Source organism: Scomber scombrus, chromosome 4, assembly GCF_963691925.1.
Source record: "Scomber scombrus chromosome 4, fScoSco1.1, whole genome shotgun sequence".
Lineage (NCBI taxonomy): Eukaryota > Metazoa > Chordata > Actinopteri > Scombriformes > Scombridae > Scomber > Scomber scombrus.
The window spans coordinates 16,371,326-16,388,959 of NC_084973.1; the positions used below are offsets into that span (position 1 = coordinate 16,371,326).

Here is a 17,634-nt window from a genome sequence, read left to right on the forward strand (position 1 = left end):
GGCTGAGATTGTCCTTTACAGTGTGATGTGTCAGTGTTTGGCCTGAAAGCTAACACGTGGGATTGATGGGGATCATGTAACATGAGTAGGACAGTGAGAATGCTTGCTATATTTGGCTGGACATGCTGTTTGTGCCCATCTTGGGCCCTAGACTCTGTGTGTGTGTGTGTGTGTGTGTGTGTGTGTGTGTGTGTGTGTGTGTGTGTGTGTGTGTGTGTGTGTGTGTGTGTGTGAGTGTGTGTGTGTGTGTGTGTGTGTGTGTGTGTGTGTGTGTGTGTGTGTGTGTGTGTGTGTGTGTGTGTGTTTGTGTTTGTGTTTGTTTTCTGTATGTTCTGTAGGTTGGTCTTAATTTAAATTTTAACATCTAGGAGAGGCTTTACTACTGACTGAAAATACACCAGACTGTCTGTTTGTCTGATCAACATTGTGGCCAGTCTTCTACATAGTATCTTCCAAATAAACATAAATGCATCTGTTAAATAGTTTTTACTGTACTTGACAACATCTATCAGACAGGTTGAGCCTATGAGACACCAGCGTTTAAGTCCATGAATAGTTTGCTTTTTTCTGGTTGCAGCAGTTGAGGCCTATGTAGCATTTACCTCCCCTAAAATGTGTAATTTCCTGTATGACTGATGTGTTGTAGAAGACATACTTGTCTCTCATTGTACATGAGAGAAGCAAATTCCTCACCTGGCCCTTTAGGCGCACGTCGTCCCAGGCCCTCAGCTCCGGTACTCTGTGTGGGAAGCCCAAACCCTTCTCAAATGGCTGAGTACCTCTGAAGTGCCCCCGTAATATCTCAGAGTGCCCCATGTCCCTTACAGGCTGCAGCAAGGCCTCCTGGGACACGTGGGTCAGGTCTCCTTCCATGGCATTACGTACTGATGACATCATGTTATCGATGGCCTGCCTGGGTTTAGGCTGACTGCCCACCCAGGCCTGAGTAGGGTCAGTGACAGGGATCCACCCTGGGCCTGTCTGTTCCTGCAGGTAGGAAAGGAAAGAGCCACCACCACCTCCGTTTCCACCATTGCCTGACCTGGAACGAAAGATTGGATCCCTGAGGGTGGTGTGCATCTCAGCAAAGTCTGTGTCAACCATCCAGAACAATGGACCATGTGAAGTTACAGCATTTACTGCATGTACATGTTTGTTCCCTGGAAAGAAACTTATCATAACTTCTTAGCAGTCATAACCTACTCAAGGAATTAAAAAAAAAAACTCTCCAGTTTACCAGTGACATGCAATAAAGATAAATGGAATGTTAGCACAGGTTTAATGTTTTTGCTGGTGTGATTGTGACTTTACCTGACGGGCAGTCAGAGGTTAAACTCACCTGTCTCCATTCCGATCTGCAACACAGCTCAGACCAGGTGACTCACTCAGCCGAGCATACACCTTTTGCTGTCCTGCAACAAGACAAAGCCCTTCCTCTGAGCCCGTCCCTCCTCCACCTCCTCCTCCTCCAGCATTTCCACCAGTCGTACTAGTGACAGCTGATACCTCCGAACTTGCCTCTGACCCCTGACCATTGTTCAGCCCGTTAAGATTGATCCCAGCGATGGTGCCCCCAAGTGAGGCTGGCGTGGCAGTGCTGAGCGAGTCAACACCTATCTCTGAATCATCTTCGGGTAGCTCAATGGAGCCACTCAGCACCCCACCCCCTCCACTGGCTGCGCTGGCCTGACTGGCCGGCCGACCCAGACTTCCATACGGCAGCCCCAGCAGGCCTTCTGAATCATCAGCATTGCTGCACTCCAGCGAGGAGTCCTCTACAGGCACCAGGGAGGGGCTGTTGCCTGAGGGCCACACCTGAACATCAGACATCTCCATGAGGGTGTCCTCTTCTGTGGTGGCAATGGGTGCACAGTCCAGACTGGAGACTTCCTGCCAGTATGGCTCAGCGCCCAGTGGGGAAGGCAGGCTGTACTGCATGGAGGCCGGCGAAAGAAGCTCGTCCTGCGTGAGACCATAACCTGGAGCGAGACAGAGAGAGGCACACTGACACCCGGCCCCCCGCCTCGCTCCCCACCTCATCCCCACAGCACCGGGACCCAGGGAAGGGGTAAGTGCCCCTGCCCAGGAGCTGGGCATATAGGGGAGGAGTAGAGGAGGCTGAAGGGACAAATGGTAAAGGAATGGCGAGGGAGAAAGGGGAGGGCCAAGACAATAGGAGCTGGAATACAGGTGCAAAGAGCTTAGGACAAGAGAGCAAGGGCGGCTTTTAGAAGAGGGATTGTCAAGCTCGATCAGCTAGCGCTGACGGTGAGAGCAGGAGCGGCAGCAGCAGCAGACACAGCCAGACTGAGACTGAGGTTCGGCCCAGCAGTGACTGATGCTGCTCTGCTGGCTGCCACCTGCGGGGACACGGACAGGAATTACTGCCTCTGCCTCCAACCTGGGGCTGGGACACACACCTGTCCAGCAGGGACACACACTCAGTCACGCATACACATGCCATAAGCACGCTCTCTCACTCTCTGCTTCATACTGACACACATACACACACACTCACAGAGGCATGCATTCAACCCGACTCAAAAACAGGCAGGTTAATATTGTTGTCAGGCTGGAGAGCATGCACGCAGGCAATCTCATTCCCTCCATACACACAAGTACACGCACACGCAGCTCACTCCACACAGCGGCTTGGTCTTTCATTGACTCACATAATATAATATTTTTTCTATAATGCAATAAACACAACACAGCTATAAACATTAAAACTGGTATTGTTGATAATTACACACAAATAAATGAACAATAGACTTGATTTTCCGTCTGTTGTGAAAGCCGCATCATTGCTGCCTCAAACATAAAGTGTGATCATATTAAGTGAAACTGTACACTGTTAATGTGCTGTGGACTCAGGTCACTCCTACAACTGTCTCTAAAGGCAGACCTGGCCTGATAAAACGGAACAGCACAAGGCCACAGCTGCAGGAAGGACTTTTAAATAACTGCATATTGCACAAAAAGCTTCTCTGTCAGTGAGAGACTGTTGAAAAATCCACCTGACATAGATAGATAGATAGATAGATAGATAGATAGATAGATAGATAGATAGATAGATAGATAGATAGATAGATAGATAGATAGATAGATAGATAGATAGATAGATAGATAGATAGATAGATAGATAGATAGATAGATAGATAGATAGATAGATAGATAGATAGATAGAGTATGTGTATACTGTACAGAGCCCGGAGGGAAACTTGATTCATGGTTGGCAGTATTGCTGTTGAGTACTGCTGAGTGTGCAGTAGATATTTGTGACACCATGCGACCAGAAAGACCTCTTGTCCTACTTTCTGCACACTCTCTCTTTCAGCCTCTCAACTGCAGTCAAGTGAAACTAATAATAATGAATATATATATGTGTGTATATATATACATATATATATCAGATAAATGTTTTAGATAGGCAATTGCATTGTAACAGAAGGTAGTGAGGTATCGGTTTTGTCAGGTTCCTTTAAATTGTGTACAGCCTTATCACAATTTCTTGATCGTCGTTTAAACTCCAAATAACACTTTTATATTTGACAGTACAGTGGATTGAAGTTCAAATCTCCATAATAAAATCTACAACAAAAACATCTCTAGCTTTAATGATAGTAATTAATACTAAATTCAACTGAAATCAACTGATTTTCTGTTTACCTATATATAAACAACTTCACTACATTATGGATAAGTTGCAGATGAAAATGTGAATTATGACTGCGGTAAGACTACTTGATGGACGTAGTCTACTTTGGACATGGTTTATGATTTTAGTACGTGCATCTCTTGCAAGGAAATGGGGTTCAGGATCAGGTGACTGTATGTGTATTGGAAATATTGATTTGGTGTTTATGTGTTATTAAAAATGTACTGTATGTCAAGACATGAAGCCACGATTGTTGCATTATGTGTTTGTTTTTCGTGACACAGTGCAAAATACAACATTAGAGTTTTTTTGTCTGCTATGATTAATAAATTAGTTTGTCAGTCCCCTCAGTGTTGAAAGATGAGGAAAAAAGCGAATGGGCGAGTGTGATTGCCTGACCTCTCGACTGAAAGACATAAATACAGAAAAATAAAGCGGTGATGTTCACATAAAAAACACATGTAAAAGGAAATATGCCTATTTGCCTTGTACACAGAAACAGTGACACACATGGAACACAAATGACTTATAAACATCATAAAGCGTACAACAATAAGACACTCACATTGATACACTTGAACAGACTGATGAGTTCACATTTAGGAGGTACAACATCAATTTCACCCTTGTACAACACACACACATAAATGTTTAAAAATTTGGTCACACACAATAACCCATCTAATGAACATCGTTTACACAGAATCAGTGGCATACAAAACAACCACCACATTCATACATGAACAGAGCAGACACGTCACAGTTCACAAAAAAGGTTTGTGGCCTTTTTCACCCCCCCCCCATAGGACAGATCACTGAGGAGGAACAGAGACAGACTGTAGGATCATTCTCAGCATGCATGCTGTGCAAAGACACGTCTATTGGACAAGCAGCAGTGCATGCAGTTTCTGAGACTTACTCTCCAACAAGCCAGTGTTACCCCTACCCCTCATCCCAGTGTTTCCATGCAAACACAGGGGAAAATGGGCATGAAAGTCAGCCTCATGCACATGCAGTCAGGCACGGCAGGGAAAGTAGGGGTGGGAAAAAAAGAGGGAAAGGACAGAGTGGGAAATAGAGAAAATAAGGACAGCAAGAGATAAAGAAGAATATAAAATAGGGTGATGAACACAGACAGAAACAGTGAGAGAGAGCGAGGGTCACCTCCCCCCTCCCAGTAGGTGCTGAGTACACAGTCTGTGTGAGGGGAATCAGTCACAGAGCGGACATTTAAAAAAGTGGGGTTTTCAAGAGTACAAAAATAAAGTAAATGCACGACGAGCTGCAAAAAAACAAAAGAAAAAAAAAAATAAAGATATGGGTCAGAGGTCAACATGAGGTCGGCATGAGGTCAGAGTTCGGAGAGGAGTGAGAAGGAGGAAGAGTAGGGCGGCTAGGCTGCAGATGACATGTCCAGAGAAACAAAGAGAGAGGGACAGATTCACAGGGAATATAAACCAAAATGGACATTCAGTGCACCAACATTAGCCCTACAGAGATTCAAACTACTCCTCATGCAGCCACAGGCAGAGAGAATTTACTGTAAATGTTCCCTTACAAAAGCCTGGAAGAAGTGGTGTAAGTTTATGGATCTAGTATAGTATTTTATTTTCTAAGAAGCAGAAGAGGGATCTTGAATATACCTGAGAAATGTGTTTTCCGAGGGGTATACAAGAACTGTGAAGGAAAATAGTCCTCAAGACATTATTTTTACAAAGCTGGGGAAAAGACTGGGAGATTGAAACAGATAGAAAGCCGCAGTAGAACTGATTTATCTACTCTATTGAATATACTTTCTGCTTTTTCTGCAAAGCTTCTTCAGTAAAACACACTATTTTGCTAATGATAAGAATTAGGTGTCTGTTGTACGGAGGATCAAACTTGAAAATATATAAACTAAGTGAATGAAACAATACATAAAATGCATCTGTCAAACTAACTGAGGAAATTAGCAGATAAATAAGTAATTGTTAATAATTAATAAATAATTAATAAACAAATCAAATGCACAAGGACATACACACAAATACAAACATATTTGTGTAAAAATGTTGCTTTATGTATATTATTATTTTAATTTTCTGTTAAAGGGCACATGTCATGTAATTTTTGTGATTTTGTTATTTTTATTGAGAAGTTATGTAAAATGTTCCCTGCAAGTCAAAAGCCAGGGCTTCAACCTGCCCTGGATGTTTTGTTTGCAATGATACCTCTTCTTTCTCCTTGTGATGATGCCAGATATGTCACTCATACCGATAAGCAGCAGTTCACTCCCTAGCTTTTGTTGCTAAGGTTGTTCCATGGGTTGTTCATGTTATATTTTGAATCAGATTTGGGCTCAACCATGTAATGGATATATCTGACAAGTTTCCATTCTGAGTAAAGACAAGAAAAATAATTAAAATGCTACCGCTGTTGTTTGTTGATGTAGCCTCTGCCAATAGGCACATTTCAGGAGATCCCATCAGAACAGAGTGGGCTCATTGAGAGCTAAAATGGCCTATCTCATACAGTCTAAACTGAGGTGTTAAAAGCCAGTATAAGATAAATCATTTTAAATACGCTTTTTTTTAAATGTAAGTGATACAAAGTTAGAATAGAGCCCCAGAATATAGACATGGATCTGTTAAATGTGTAAATGTAAATGTGCACAATGTTCCCCCTTTAACACATTTGTCACTCTCTGGAATTGTATTCTCAAGTTTGTGGCCTGACAGTTGTCAGTGTGTTTCTTTCTTTTTATACATTCAATTCTTTAAAAATATCTTTATGGTTGTTACTTATTTATTTGTGTATTTTTTATTTATTTACTCATTTAATCTCATTTCATTTTATTCAATATGTCAGATTTGGTCCTCCATACTGTCGGCATACCTTTTAAGTACTGCACATAACTGTACAGTATAGGTCATAAACCTCATGAAACCCATCTCTGTTAGCTAAGCAGAAGACACAATATCCAGATATTGTCCCAATCAAAGTGCAACCACATTTTTACGCAGAATGTCAAAGCAGGAAAGGCCTTTGGGAGGCAGGTAGCCAGACAAATAGACAGACAGGAGAGATACACAGTAATCAGATTCACTGCAGCTGTGATCTGAACGTCTCCCTTTTCACTCTTTGACCCTCATGATGGTATTTCTATGCATCGTTACATCTCTGGGTATTGCTCCAGTTTTCACAGAATAGGACCTGTCAACTGTTGGACTGACTTGTCGTCTGCACTGGATACAGAGAAGTCAGTCCAGTAAGAGGAGGAAGCTCACAGCAGTCCAGAGGTGAAAATGGAGTCAATAAGATGTAGGGTATGCATGTGTGAAGAAAACCATGAGGAAAAGGAGTAAAAGACTGAGGACTGACAATTAGTAAGAAAGCCACTTATACTAGACTATACTTATGATCTATGTTCTGATCATATATGACAGTGTGTTGTTTTATAGACATAATGGCACTCTAAAATCTATTAATTTAAAATAGTATTATGTATTATATTGAATATTACATTATATCATACAATATTGACCGATCTGACTCTCATGAGCACACAAAACTCACCACAACAATAATAACACTTACGACTATAAATTATACTTTAATTAAGCTTTGCTTATCTCTATGAGGCTCTTGAGTGCTTTGCATAAAGGCTCATCAGTAAGGGGATGTTTGAAAACTCAATTTCAGCATCTAATCATACTTTTTGTATGCTTCATTCCAGAACTTCCCATCACATTTAATAAATACATAAAGTAATGCATAACCACAGGCACCACAGAGGCTTCAGTGCAGTAGGAGTGTCCTGAGTCCCTCTGCATGTTGCTGGGATAAAATCCTGCAAAAGGTTGATGTTTGTAGCAGCTTTCATACGCAACAGCATCATGGGGAATAAGAAATAAGGAAGACACAGGGACAATGGAGAGACTTCAGAAAGTAACAAACTTCATTTTGCCTTCAGGGGATTTTAGGGAGGGAGGCGGTATGTTTATTGAAAAGGTGAATTGGGGTCAAGGCAAAAAGGGATATGGGGAAACAGGCTGCACTGTGGGATTTGGGGAGGGGAACCTACCATTGGTCATACCAGGGGAGATGTGTTCTCTCTCATTGTGTCGGCGTCTGCTTAGATCACGGGAGCCTTGTCTCGCAGGCTGAGGTGGTTGGCCCTCTAACATGTTGACTATATCCATGCGGTCAATACTCTTCAGAGCCGTGTACAAGCTCTCCACTGCAGAGAAGATGCATGAAGGAGAGAAACAAGAGGACAAGGAAAAAGTGGAGGGGAGGGGTGCCCAGGGTAAACAGCAATACCATTACAACAGTGATCTGACTATGACCGGGTGATGAAATTCACAGAAATCTCAGATGTCGTATACTTACTCTTGGCCCTTTTGCCCTCACGGGTGGCCCACAGGTTGAGGAGTGCAGAGCTCTGCTCCAGCAGGGAGTTTGGATTCTCCACACGGATCTTATTGATGTCATCCACACTGAGCTGAAGCTCACGCGCCAACTCTGAGAAAAAAATAGGACAGAAAAGATCATGTAAGCAAGGAAAATATATATATATATCATTTTGCCTATGAGTCATGCTGTTACAGTGTACACAGTCTTTGTTCTTCAAATGGAACAGTGCATCACAGTGGCTCTATCCAGCTTGTCAAATAGCTTTGGCTCTTGGCAGGGAAACTGAAAATAATTAGTTTCATTGGCTGGTTGCCATTTTATAACTCAGTTTAATCAGCACAGAGATAGGCAAGCTTGTCAGACATAAGGTAAACATGGATGGTTTACAGCACATAAAACGCACACTGCACAGACACAGACGGATTCAGTATATTCTCATTCACTTACCAGCCCAGCTCAATCCCAACTGCTCTGCAATCACAGCCATCTTCAACTCTGTCCTCTCCATGGCACTCATTGATGCTGCAGACATCAAACCACAACTGACACTTTAACATCTAAATGTATGAAATGTAAATCTGAGATTATCCTTGCAAGGCTGTGCGATAAAATCAGAAAAGGAGAACTTGCATCTTTTGCCAGAACTAAAAATGACAAAAAAACATAATCATGTACCTTGTTTCAGTACAATAAGATATGCAGGTATAATTATTTGCAAATAGGAGAGTGGGAGGTTCATACCCATGGCAGGTTCATTAAGGGCGCTGTATCTTTCTCTTAAAGCCAGTGGGGTCAGAGTTCGCCTCCTGTCTTCACTTCCAATAATCTACAAATCACATGCAAACAACACATAAGTCTTTAATCTAAAGAAAGATGGGTTGTTGTTTTTTAATGTATGGTCACTTCAAGAGCTTTACCTTGATACATGGAGGCATGGTAATGTTGAGGTTACACAGCACATGTTGGCTGTCTTCATACTTGGTGGACTTGCGCAGGAAAGACAGAAATCCAGTGGGCTCTTTACTGCTGTCTCTCACCTTAGATTCACAAACATAGGAAAGCAATTAGGGCACAAACATGCAGGGTGGAGATAGAGCTATAAGAGTAATAGTTAGCTGCAAACAGTAAAATCCTGAGGGCAAAATTGTAAGACGAAGTCACATGATAATACCTTAACAGAGACAGGAAGTCGGTTATCTTTGAAAGCCTGGAAACTGAAGCAACGAGGTTGCTGGGTGGCCTTCCTCACTGGCACAAGATTCCCTGAACACTCCAGGTGAAGGGGCATTCCCTCCATCACCTGCAAGAGGTGAGACAAGCATTAGCTAAAGAGAAAAAACATATTGCAGGAAGCACACAGCATGATCCGAGCAAGACAATGGATGAGGTCTCACTTAACCCATCCAAACTGCAGGTAATGGGTCTGAGAATACTCTATAGTCTCTAATAGTCTGAATACTTTGTGTAGATAAACTCAATAAAAACATACAATTTTATCATGCTATGACCTTGTCTCTAAACTGACCTCTATATCTCTGCTACGGGCCACCTCTGTGAAGTTTTCATGTTGTTCAAGGGTTTTATCCATCTTGTCGTCGGTCATGCAGTAGCAGCGCAGGCGGCCCTCACGTAGCTCATTCATCTTAGCAAACACCACAAACTTGGCCATGTAGGGTACTGCTGATAGCTCTCTGTAGAGCAGGTTGGCAAAAGAAACAGCCTCGGCTGTCCGAGGACAATCTGCAAGCCAGAATCTGAGAGGAAACAATGACATGTAATCACAGTATTACCATACACATAAATCTGTCCATTCTTTGTCTCTTTTATAAAGGGGGCTTGACGTGGCTTGCTAATGAATGATTTCACATGGCAAAATCTTTTATCACAAATGAAGCACCGTGTTAGTTCATGCAGGACATGGAAGTCATATGCCCCAGCTGTATTCAGCTGACAGCCGCTGATTCAATCATCATACCTTGTCAGTTACACACCAATCACAGCCATTCTCACAACAAGGCGGTCCATTTAAATATGACTCCCACCTACACTGATCTTGCTACACCAACACTGCAGGTCACGCTGCTACTACTGGCAAAGCTTGCCTCCACCACCCCAGCCTCCACCTTTGTGGTTCAAGGGTCAATCTGCAATTCATGTCTTGCTTTCGGCCCACTCTTTAAGGGGGTCTTGCATTGCGATCCCTGTTTTAGCTCATCATGCTGCTGGCTAATCCAGGGAGCACTGTAGAGTGGAGCTTTCAGCACCAAGTAAAGCTGTATTTCAATTTGTTGCAATAAATGGTTTAATCTATGACGAGTGTTCCTGACTGAATTCGTTTTATGGCATGATGGTTGATATAATGTACAGTATGTCTTGCTAACTGAACTTACCGTGCTGATACATTAGTTGTAAAATTAGCACATTCACTGGCATACATAAGCTTGGTGGTGCCAGTAATGTCCTCCCACTGGGCTGGGGCTGTGCCTCCTGGGAATCAGAGAAGGTAGAGAGGAAAAGAAAGAAATGGAAAGAGAGAGCAAATCGGTGAATCTGGCTTTAGCAAAGGTCATTAGGAATAAGTCTTATGGTGATAGTGATTATACAAAATAGTGACACTGAAATCTTCACTGATTGTGCTCCATAAATCTGTTCTTGCCATGGAAGGAAACTGCTCCCGTTGACAAAACACACACACACTTAATCACCCACCCACTTAACTCCCAGTCAAGGCATCCAGTACCTATGACAGAGCAAAGCAGACGTAGACTGGTGGTGTCACCCTCCCCAGAGTCTCGGGGGCTATCCCTCCAGGATGGAGGCAGGGGTACACGCAGGCCGATGGGTCTGTGAAACTTGCGCCGCCGAGGCTCCACAGTCACCACTGGGCTAAAGTTTGCCTGGTTACCCAACAGCTTGGCAACCAGCTCATCTGGAACTGGCTGTGCCTGAAGTTGGAAGCCAATGATGGATACATAACATGGGTACAGGTTTGATGATGTGGTAGAAAAAAAGGGACAAAGATAGAAATTCATGTGCAAGCCATGGAGGTAAAAAAAAAAAGAAAGATGTTTGGAAAACAGAATAGCAAGTATGAAATAATGGGAGGTGCATGATGGGAAATGGATAAGGAAAAAAAGGTTTTTAAAAAAAAGGGTAAAATTAAAGATGAAGAGAAAGAGAGAGAGAAAGAAGTCAACAGTGAATAAAATACCTCATGGTTTAAATGGCACATCTGAAAAGACAATAGCAACACCAACTGATTGTAGTACTTAATAAATCATTTTTATTGTAAAATATAACAATGTGTTGAATCTTTTACAATTATTAATACAAAATGGATATCAAAGAAAAAAGGCACTGTGGCTTTTCACAAGGCCATTTATCACATGATTACTACAGCAACATTTGTTAAATAGATGTGTCCCTAAAATAATGAAATATTAAGAATAAAGCAGAAAAAATGAATACTGAAAATTATAACCCTATTTTACTTTCATTCAGTTACTATTTCAATCTTAGAGATTATGGCGTGTGTAGAATGTTAGTTACAGACATAATCTATATAGTTTATCATACATTCATTCCTATGTCTAAAGGACAACTGTTGAATCAAAACAGGCAATAGAAGGTCCATTCATACATTTCATTTTGGTTTACTGAAACATATTCTGACATTGGAATTACAAGTTTTCATCTGATGATGAAAATGCAGACATATTCATGAATAATCTTCATTGAGGGGTTTGAAAGGTTTGTTAAAAATAGGCATTACTGCAATCAGAATCTTGAATTGGAATAAGATCATGCCAGGAGAAAGAGATAGGCAAACAGATTTTAAGAAATGGTTGTATTTAACCTGTTAAAATTAATCACATGCAAACAGAAGCTTGTAATCGCAAGTCAGCAAATCAGAGAAAATGGTGCATATTTACATAACAAACATATCAACTGCAAAGAATGATGAAGGAGCATTAAATAAGATTATATAATACTGTATATTTAATTAAATGTGTCATTTAATGGATGTTTGGTTTAGAAAATCTTAATAATTGTTTTAAATTACTGTAAACAAGAAAGTGTAGTATCAAAGTGTCAAAATAAATACAATCTTACCTAATTACTGATAACTGGATTGTTGATTTTAGATAGTTTAATCTGCATATTTAAAATCCCATTCACAATTTGTCTGATTTCAATCTTACAGTTAACAGTCTAATGAAATGATAACATTTCTTCCTTAACTTGACGTTTTCTTTTGAAACAGGATTTTAGACAGTGATGGCTAAATCATAGGTGGATGCTTATGAAAAGAAAGGCACTTTAATTGGATTAACAGGCAGATAAGTGGTATTGTTGAACATTTGTGCTTATAAGTGCCCAGTTCATAGGATCCTTATGAATATTCTTAAAAAGGTACTTGGTGCGCTAAGTAAAGATAACAATTATTTCTATTGTCTTTGGTGTATATGTTTGAAGGCCTGAAGAGTGTAGTCACACACAAAAAGGGGATGAAAGGTTCTACAAACAGTGATATAACTAAAATGTTAAAGTTTTTCCAGCTGAGGTGTACACCTGACTTTCAGCCCCTTTTTTGGAGGGATACACTTCAGTTCTCCTAAAAGAAGGCTTTTTATCATGTTTTTCAGACATTCATGATACCAAAACACTGGACAATAAGTATAAACTCAAACAATGTATTTTCTTCTGGCAAAATCAAGAATACAGAACATTACCAAAGAAAATAATCTTTCCTATGAAGTAATGTTTGACCAATTGTATTTAGGTAACTCAAAACAATGTGTTAAAAATACTAAGTACAGGGCTTTGCCACTGACATAAATACATTAGTGGAAAAGAAAAAAACATTACCATATCAGCACTGACTAAATGAGCAGTCCACAGTTGTATAAAGGTGCCAAGTGCATGCACTGTGTGAAATAAACAGCAAAAAAAGGTCCACTAAAAATGTGAAAAGCAAATCAACAGAAAGCAACAGAAAACTAAATCAGAAAAACTTGGCCCAAGTGCTGATATGATCAAGTCATTCCATGATCAATCAATCAAGTACATCCAACATGCTTTTATCAGGTATCACAGGCATTAATGATTCTGTCTCTCTTCTCCTTCCTTCTCCTCATCGTCCCATCTCACCTGCAGCCCCAGACGGACTCGTTTGGTGACTGCCGTCTCTGGAAATGTGGCCTGGACCATCGGCACCAGTTTACTTGTCAATGAACCGCCCTCTGGACCAATCAGGTCGCTCTCTTGCTGAACACGTGACACAACAGCAAAATAAAGGGGGAAGTCGGTGGAGATGATGCGGCGGATTCGCTTCTTCCCAAGTTCCTCTTGACTCTCTAATTCTGAGGCGATAAGGAAAGATTTTTAAGCTGTAATACCATCCAGAGAGATGTGTTTGAGTGGCAGGGTGTGGTCATACATAAACACCATAATCATGATTTTAAAATCTTACCCTCATCCATCCCATTGAGGATTGTTTCCAGCACCTCGTCGCCGTAGCGATTGCGGTGTTCTTTCCAGACGGAGCCATTTTCGCTCCTCAGCACCACGAGCTCCCGGTCACCACGACCCAGAGCAGCAAAATGAGGGATCTCCACGATCACTGGTCTGTAACACAACAAGCATGCATATACATGTGATGAAATAAAAATGATTCACTCAAAATATGCAAAATAATACAAATCAGTTTATCAATGTACATGCTGAATACCCTACAAATGATGAGCCTGAAGAAACTTATCTAATGAAGAAATACTAAAAAACCTTGACACAATTTCATGATTTGCTTAGTATTAAACACAGCTTTTTACACATGATTCATAATATTATTAACTAGGTTTATTATTTTATGAGAGAAAGGCAAAGTGAAAGGTATGAAAAAACAAAACAATGATAAAATTTAATTAATTTGTTTGAATTGACAAAGTAGAATATAAATCTTGACATTATTTTCAGTGGAACAAAGCGATGAAGTTTCAGTGGCCTCCTCACCCCAGAAACTGCATGCTGGCTGGACCGAGGGAGATGATTCTGCTGGCCAGCCCCTCTCCCTCCACCAATGGAGGGGGGCTAGTAAGCTTCTGCGGCTTCACCAGGCGGCAGGTGATGCGGGTGGGGGCCGCACAGGTCCGTGGAGGTATGATGACACGTAGACCGTTATGCCTGCTGCCTCGCATTGAGCCGCCTCGAGCATCCACCATAAAACTGACCAAGAACCTGTGATTGGACGTGGGGCATAACAGTTATCTGCTTGTTCAAACATTAAAGATTACATTAAATATTTTCCTCTGCATCATTGCTGAGCTGACCCTGTGTGTATGGGACTGGCGACTGGGCTGACGTTGTCTGACGTCTCAGTTGCTGGGCTGCTGGGAATCAGTGAGTCTTCATCATATTCTTTTGGCAGTGGAAGTGGAGTGTGTTGCTACAACAGACAACAAGTACAACTGTTTATTACACTGTTTACATAAGAACATTGCTTTGAATCATGTTTTGTATGAACCTAAATGTGTATCACTCACATATGTACTGATAATATATGGAGATGGCTTGATGAAAAGTTATACCCATCTATTAATCTTTACAGTGCTATTTTTACAGTGAAAATGCAGAAAATGCATCTTTAACCTGATGAAGAGCATTGAGGAAGATAGATAAAACTAAAATAACTGTATTATTTTATTTAAAAGAAAGTAACCTAAAAGTATGATTTTTTAATATTTCTTTTAACTGAAACTTGTGTTTAGCTTAAAATTGTCCATAGAATAAGACAAAATCACATTAACAAACAAATTACTTAATTTAACTCAAAGTCCACATGCTTGCTTTTGTTGGAGTTTTCAACCGTGTCCAATGGTCTTCATGACATTACCCACACAATCTGGTTGTTATTGAGTGATAAATTCAAAATGATAGTCTAATTAAATTCCAGATGTTGTCTCTAAATGACTCTAGAAGACTGTGAGATGAGCTTCAAAACTCAGATTTTTTTTATTTTTTTAGAAAAGTTATTATTTTATTTTTTGTCAACAAAAAAAAAAGACTTCTTTACAAGTCAATGTGGCCAAGGTAATTCTTTGTGCAAACTTTGCCATCTTGCAATATCTCACTGGAGCTGCTTTGTACAGTACCTGATCCATCTCGTGTTTCAGGATGACAGTCTCTGGAGAGACACGGGGGATCCTGGGAATGGCTGGTGAGTAATTTCTGTTGTATGACAAGAGAAAAACACATATCAGACTGAAAAAGTTTCTCTACATCTCAGCTCCTCCCAAGTGCTCGTCCCTGGTGTTTAGTGAGTGTCTATGGTGCACCCCCCCCCCTCTATCCACTGATTAGTTTGTGGCTACTAGCTTGGTTCTCTCCTGTTTCCCAGCCCAGCCCCCCTTACGCTGTGCCCAGCCCTCTCTCGTACTCCAGTGATTTCTTGGGGGAGAGGAAATCGTCATCATGGTCTTTCATGTCATCCATCTTCATGTACCTGGCCCCTTCTGTCCCCAAGAGCTCCTCTCCTTCAGAGAACAACATGCCAAAGAGAGCGAACAGACCGGTCAGGTTGGTGAAACAGCAAAAGGGAAAGAGAGAAAGAAAAAACAGAAAAAAACAGGGTTAACTAGCGGTTAGAAGGGTTAGACAACATGATACCCCAGGATATAGGAGATGGCTCTGTAATTCAGGGGTTACTCTGGTGAGATGAGGCATTAGTGACTCTTGTTACTGTCAATGAGGAAAAAAAATTAAAGGCTGCCACTTCTACAGAACACCAGAAACACAAAAGGTGGTGTATGAAGACATAAACAATATAGCAGGTCTCTGTTATCAGTCGTCTTTAGACTGCTTAGTCCAACTGTTTTCATTCAGTACCACAAAAAATTACAAATAAGAGAGGACACCTCATAAATGTAGTCTGGAGTTTTGAAAAAACAATAAGCCGAGTTAGAGACAACAGCATTATGGATGTACACAGTACACTATCTCTGGGGAGAGCATTATCAGCATAATGCTCATTCCAAAAATGTTTTGTGTAGTGAATAAACAGTGAATAAACAGTTACTGATACGGAGATTTACTCTTAAATAGAAGTGAATACAGACACAGAAGCGATCAGAACAGCATCAGCCAACTACAACATACATCATGATAAAAGTCCAAGCACACTCTCCTTTGAATGTACACTATATCTTGATGTGAGCAGAGGTGGGTTTTGGTTACTTACCCCCCAAAACATGCAGTAATTTTCGAGAATTCAGTGGCAACAAAAGTTTCCTTCGTATGTATTAATGTGTGACCATATCAGCACACTGTGTGTTAGTGTGTGAGTGGGTGTCTGTATGCGGTCCAGAGCTGAAGTGATGTGGTAGGTGTCATAACACTATGTGAGTGCACTTCCCACGGGTTCATATGAGTCGGCTCACATCCTGGATATTCTCTGTCTTGTGTACCATGCACACGTGTGCCACTTTGCGTAGGCAATGTATTACCATATGTGAGTGTGTGCATCACATAACATGGCCAATATAATTTGACCATTCCGGATATGAGATGTGTCTTTAAGATGGTGACTCGGCTACTTTCTATATTTAGAACAATGGTGACAATCTGTCAGTTAAATTATCAGGGGCCTAAAAATATCAAGACATAATGTCCTCTGACATCATTGTCAGTGGTGTTGCAAACTTCAGCCATTGAAAGTTAAACTTGCAAGAACTATATTAATATTTTTTGGCCACTTGAGGGCAGTTAAAACATGCTGCAAACACAAAACTAACACGTTTCTACGTTGATGGGCATGTTTGCAAACAGTGCCCTTTTAAATATCAAACAGACAGTGAACTACATTCATTTAGGCTTCTGTCCACTAATGAGTGTAAGTGTAATATTAACCCTCCTTTTAGCTCTGTTTTGGTCTTCACCAGCTTCTGAAAAAAAATGCTAAATGCTCCACTATGTTCACTAACCAGTAGCTAACTGTGCTGGACAGGTAGTCCACAAAGGGTTTTTCTGAAAAGTGCTCCCTGGTGAGGATGAAACAACACTATGAGAACAGTGAGAGTGAACCAACACAGTAACGTTGTGGGTCTTAAAATGAAAACAATGTGCTAAAAGATACGTAGAGCTCAGGGCTTCATCACTTTAGGCGTCTGTTTTGACATACAAGTAGTCCCGTGTTTCATTATTAATATAAAAATATGATTAATAGCCAGTATACAAATAAAGCCACCACTGCCTTCCATTTCCTGACCCTAAAAACTTCCGGCTAACAAACACAGTTAACATAGCAGGAACACAAGACAGATTGACATGGGATACAGGACAGGGGGACATGGGACAGACACACAAAAAAATGACTTCAAACAGATGTTAACACAACTAAACTGTGAACGGCTAAAGCTAACAGCAAGTTTTAATATTTTTAATAATCAAATCGATTTCATATTAGCAGCAATAGATCCAATATTTATTGCGGTGATCTGTGTATTGGCCATAAAAACTGTGCAAACGAGGAGTGCACAAAAACGAGACAAACAGCTGTCATAATGTGGAAAAGGACACTTTGAGAA

General features: G+C 40.9%; 1 protein-coding gene across 1 annotated transcript in view; it reads right to left on the reverse strand.

Annotated features, from left to right (window-relative positions):
* ank1a (ankyrin 1, erythrocytic a) overlaps positions 1-17,634 on the reverse strand; it is a 91,966-nt gene that overhangs the window by 5,066 nt on the left and 69,266 nt on the right. The window contains exons 23-39 of the mRNA XM_062417851.1: positions 15,465-15,585; positions 15,205-15,280; positions 14,383-14,498; positions 14,066-14,290; positions 13,527-13,681; positions 13,205-13,416; positions 10,794-10,998; positions 10,444-10,540; positions 9,579-9,807; positions 9,225-9,353; positions 8,971-9,090; positions 8,795-8,879; positions 8,501-8,575; positions 8,030-8,161; positions 7,722-7,877; positions 1,340-1,979; positions 656-1,042 (exon numbers count right to left, since the gene is read on the reverse strand). Of these exons, the coding sequence (XP_062273835.1) occupies positions 656-1,042; positions 1,340-1,979; positions 7,722-7,877; positions 8,030-8,161; positions 8,501-8,575; positions 8,795-8,879; positions 8,971-9,090; positions 9,225-9,353; positions 9,579-9,807; positions 10,444-10,540; positions 10,794-10,998; positions 13,205-13,416; positions 13,527-13,681; positions 14,066-14,290; positions 14,383-14,498; positions 15,205-15,280; positions 15,465-15,585 (3,160 nt within the window). The remainder of the gene's footprint in view (positions 1-655; positions 1,043-1,339; positions 1,980-7,721; positions 7,878-8,029; positions 8,162-8,500; positions 8,576-8,794; positions 8,880-8,970; positions 9,091-9,224; positions 9,354-9,578; positions 9,808-10,443; positions 10,541-10,793; positions 10,999-13,204; positions 13,417-13,526; positions 13,682-14,065; positions 14,291-14,382; positions 14,499-15,204; positions 15,281-15,464; positions 15,586-17,634) is intronic.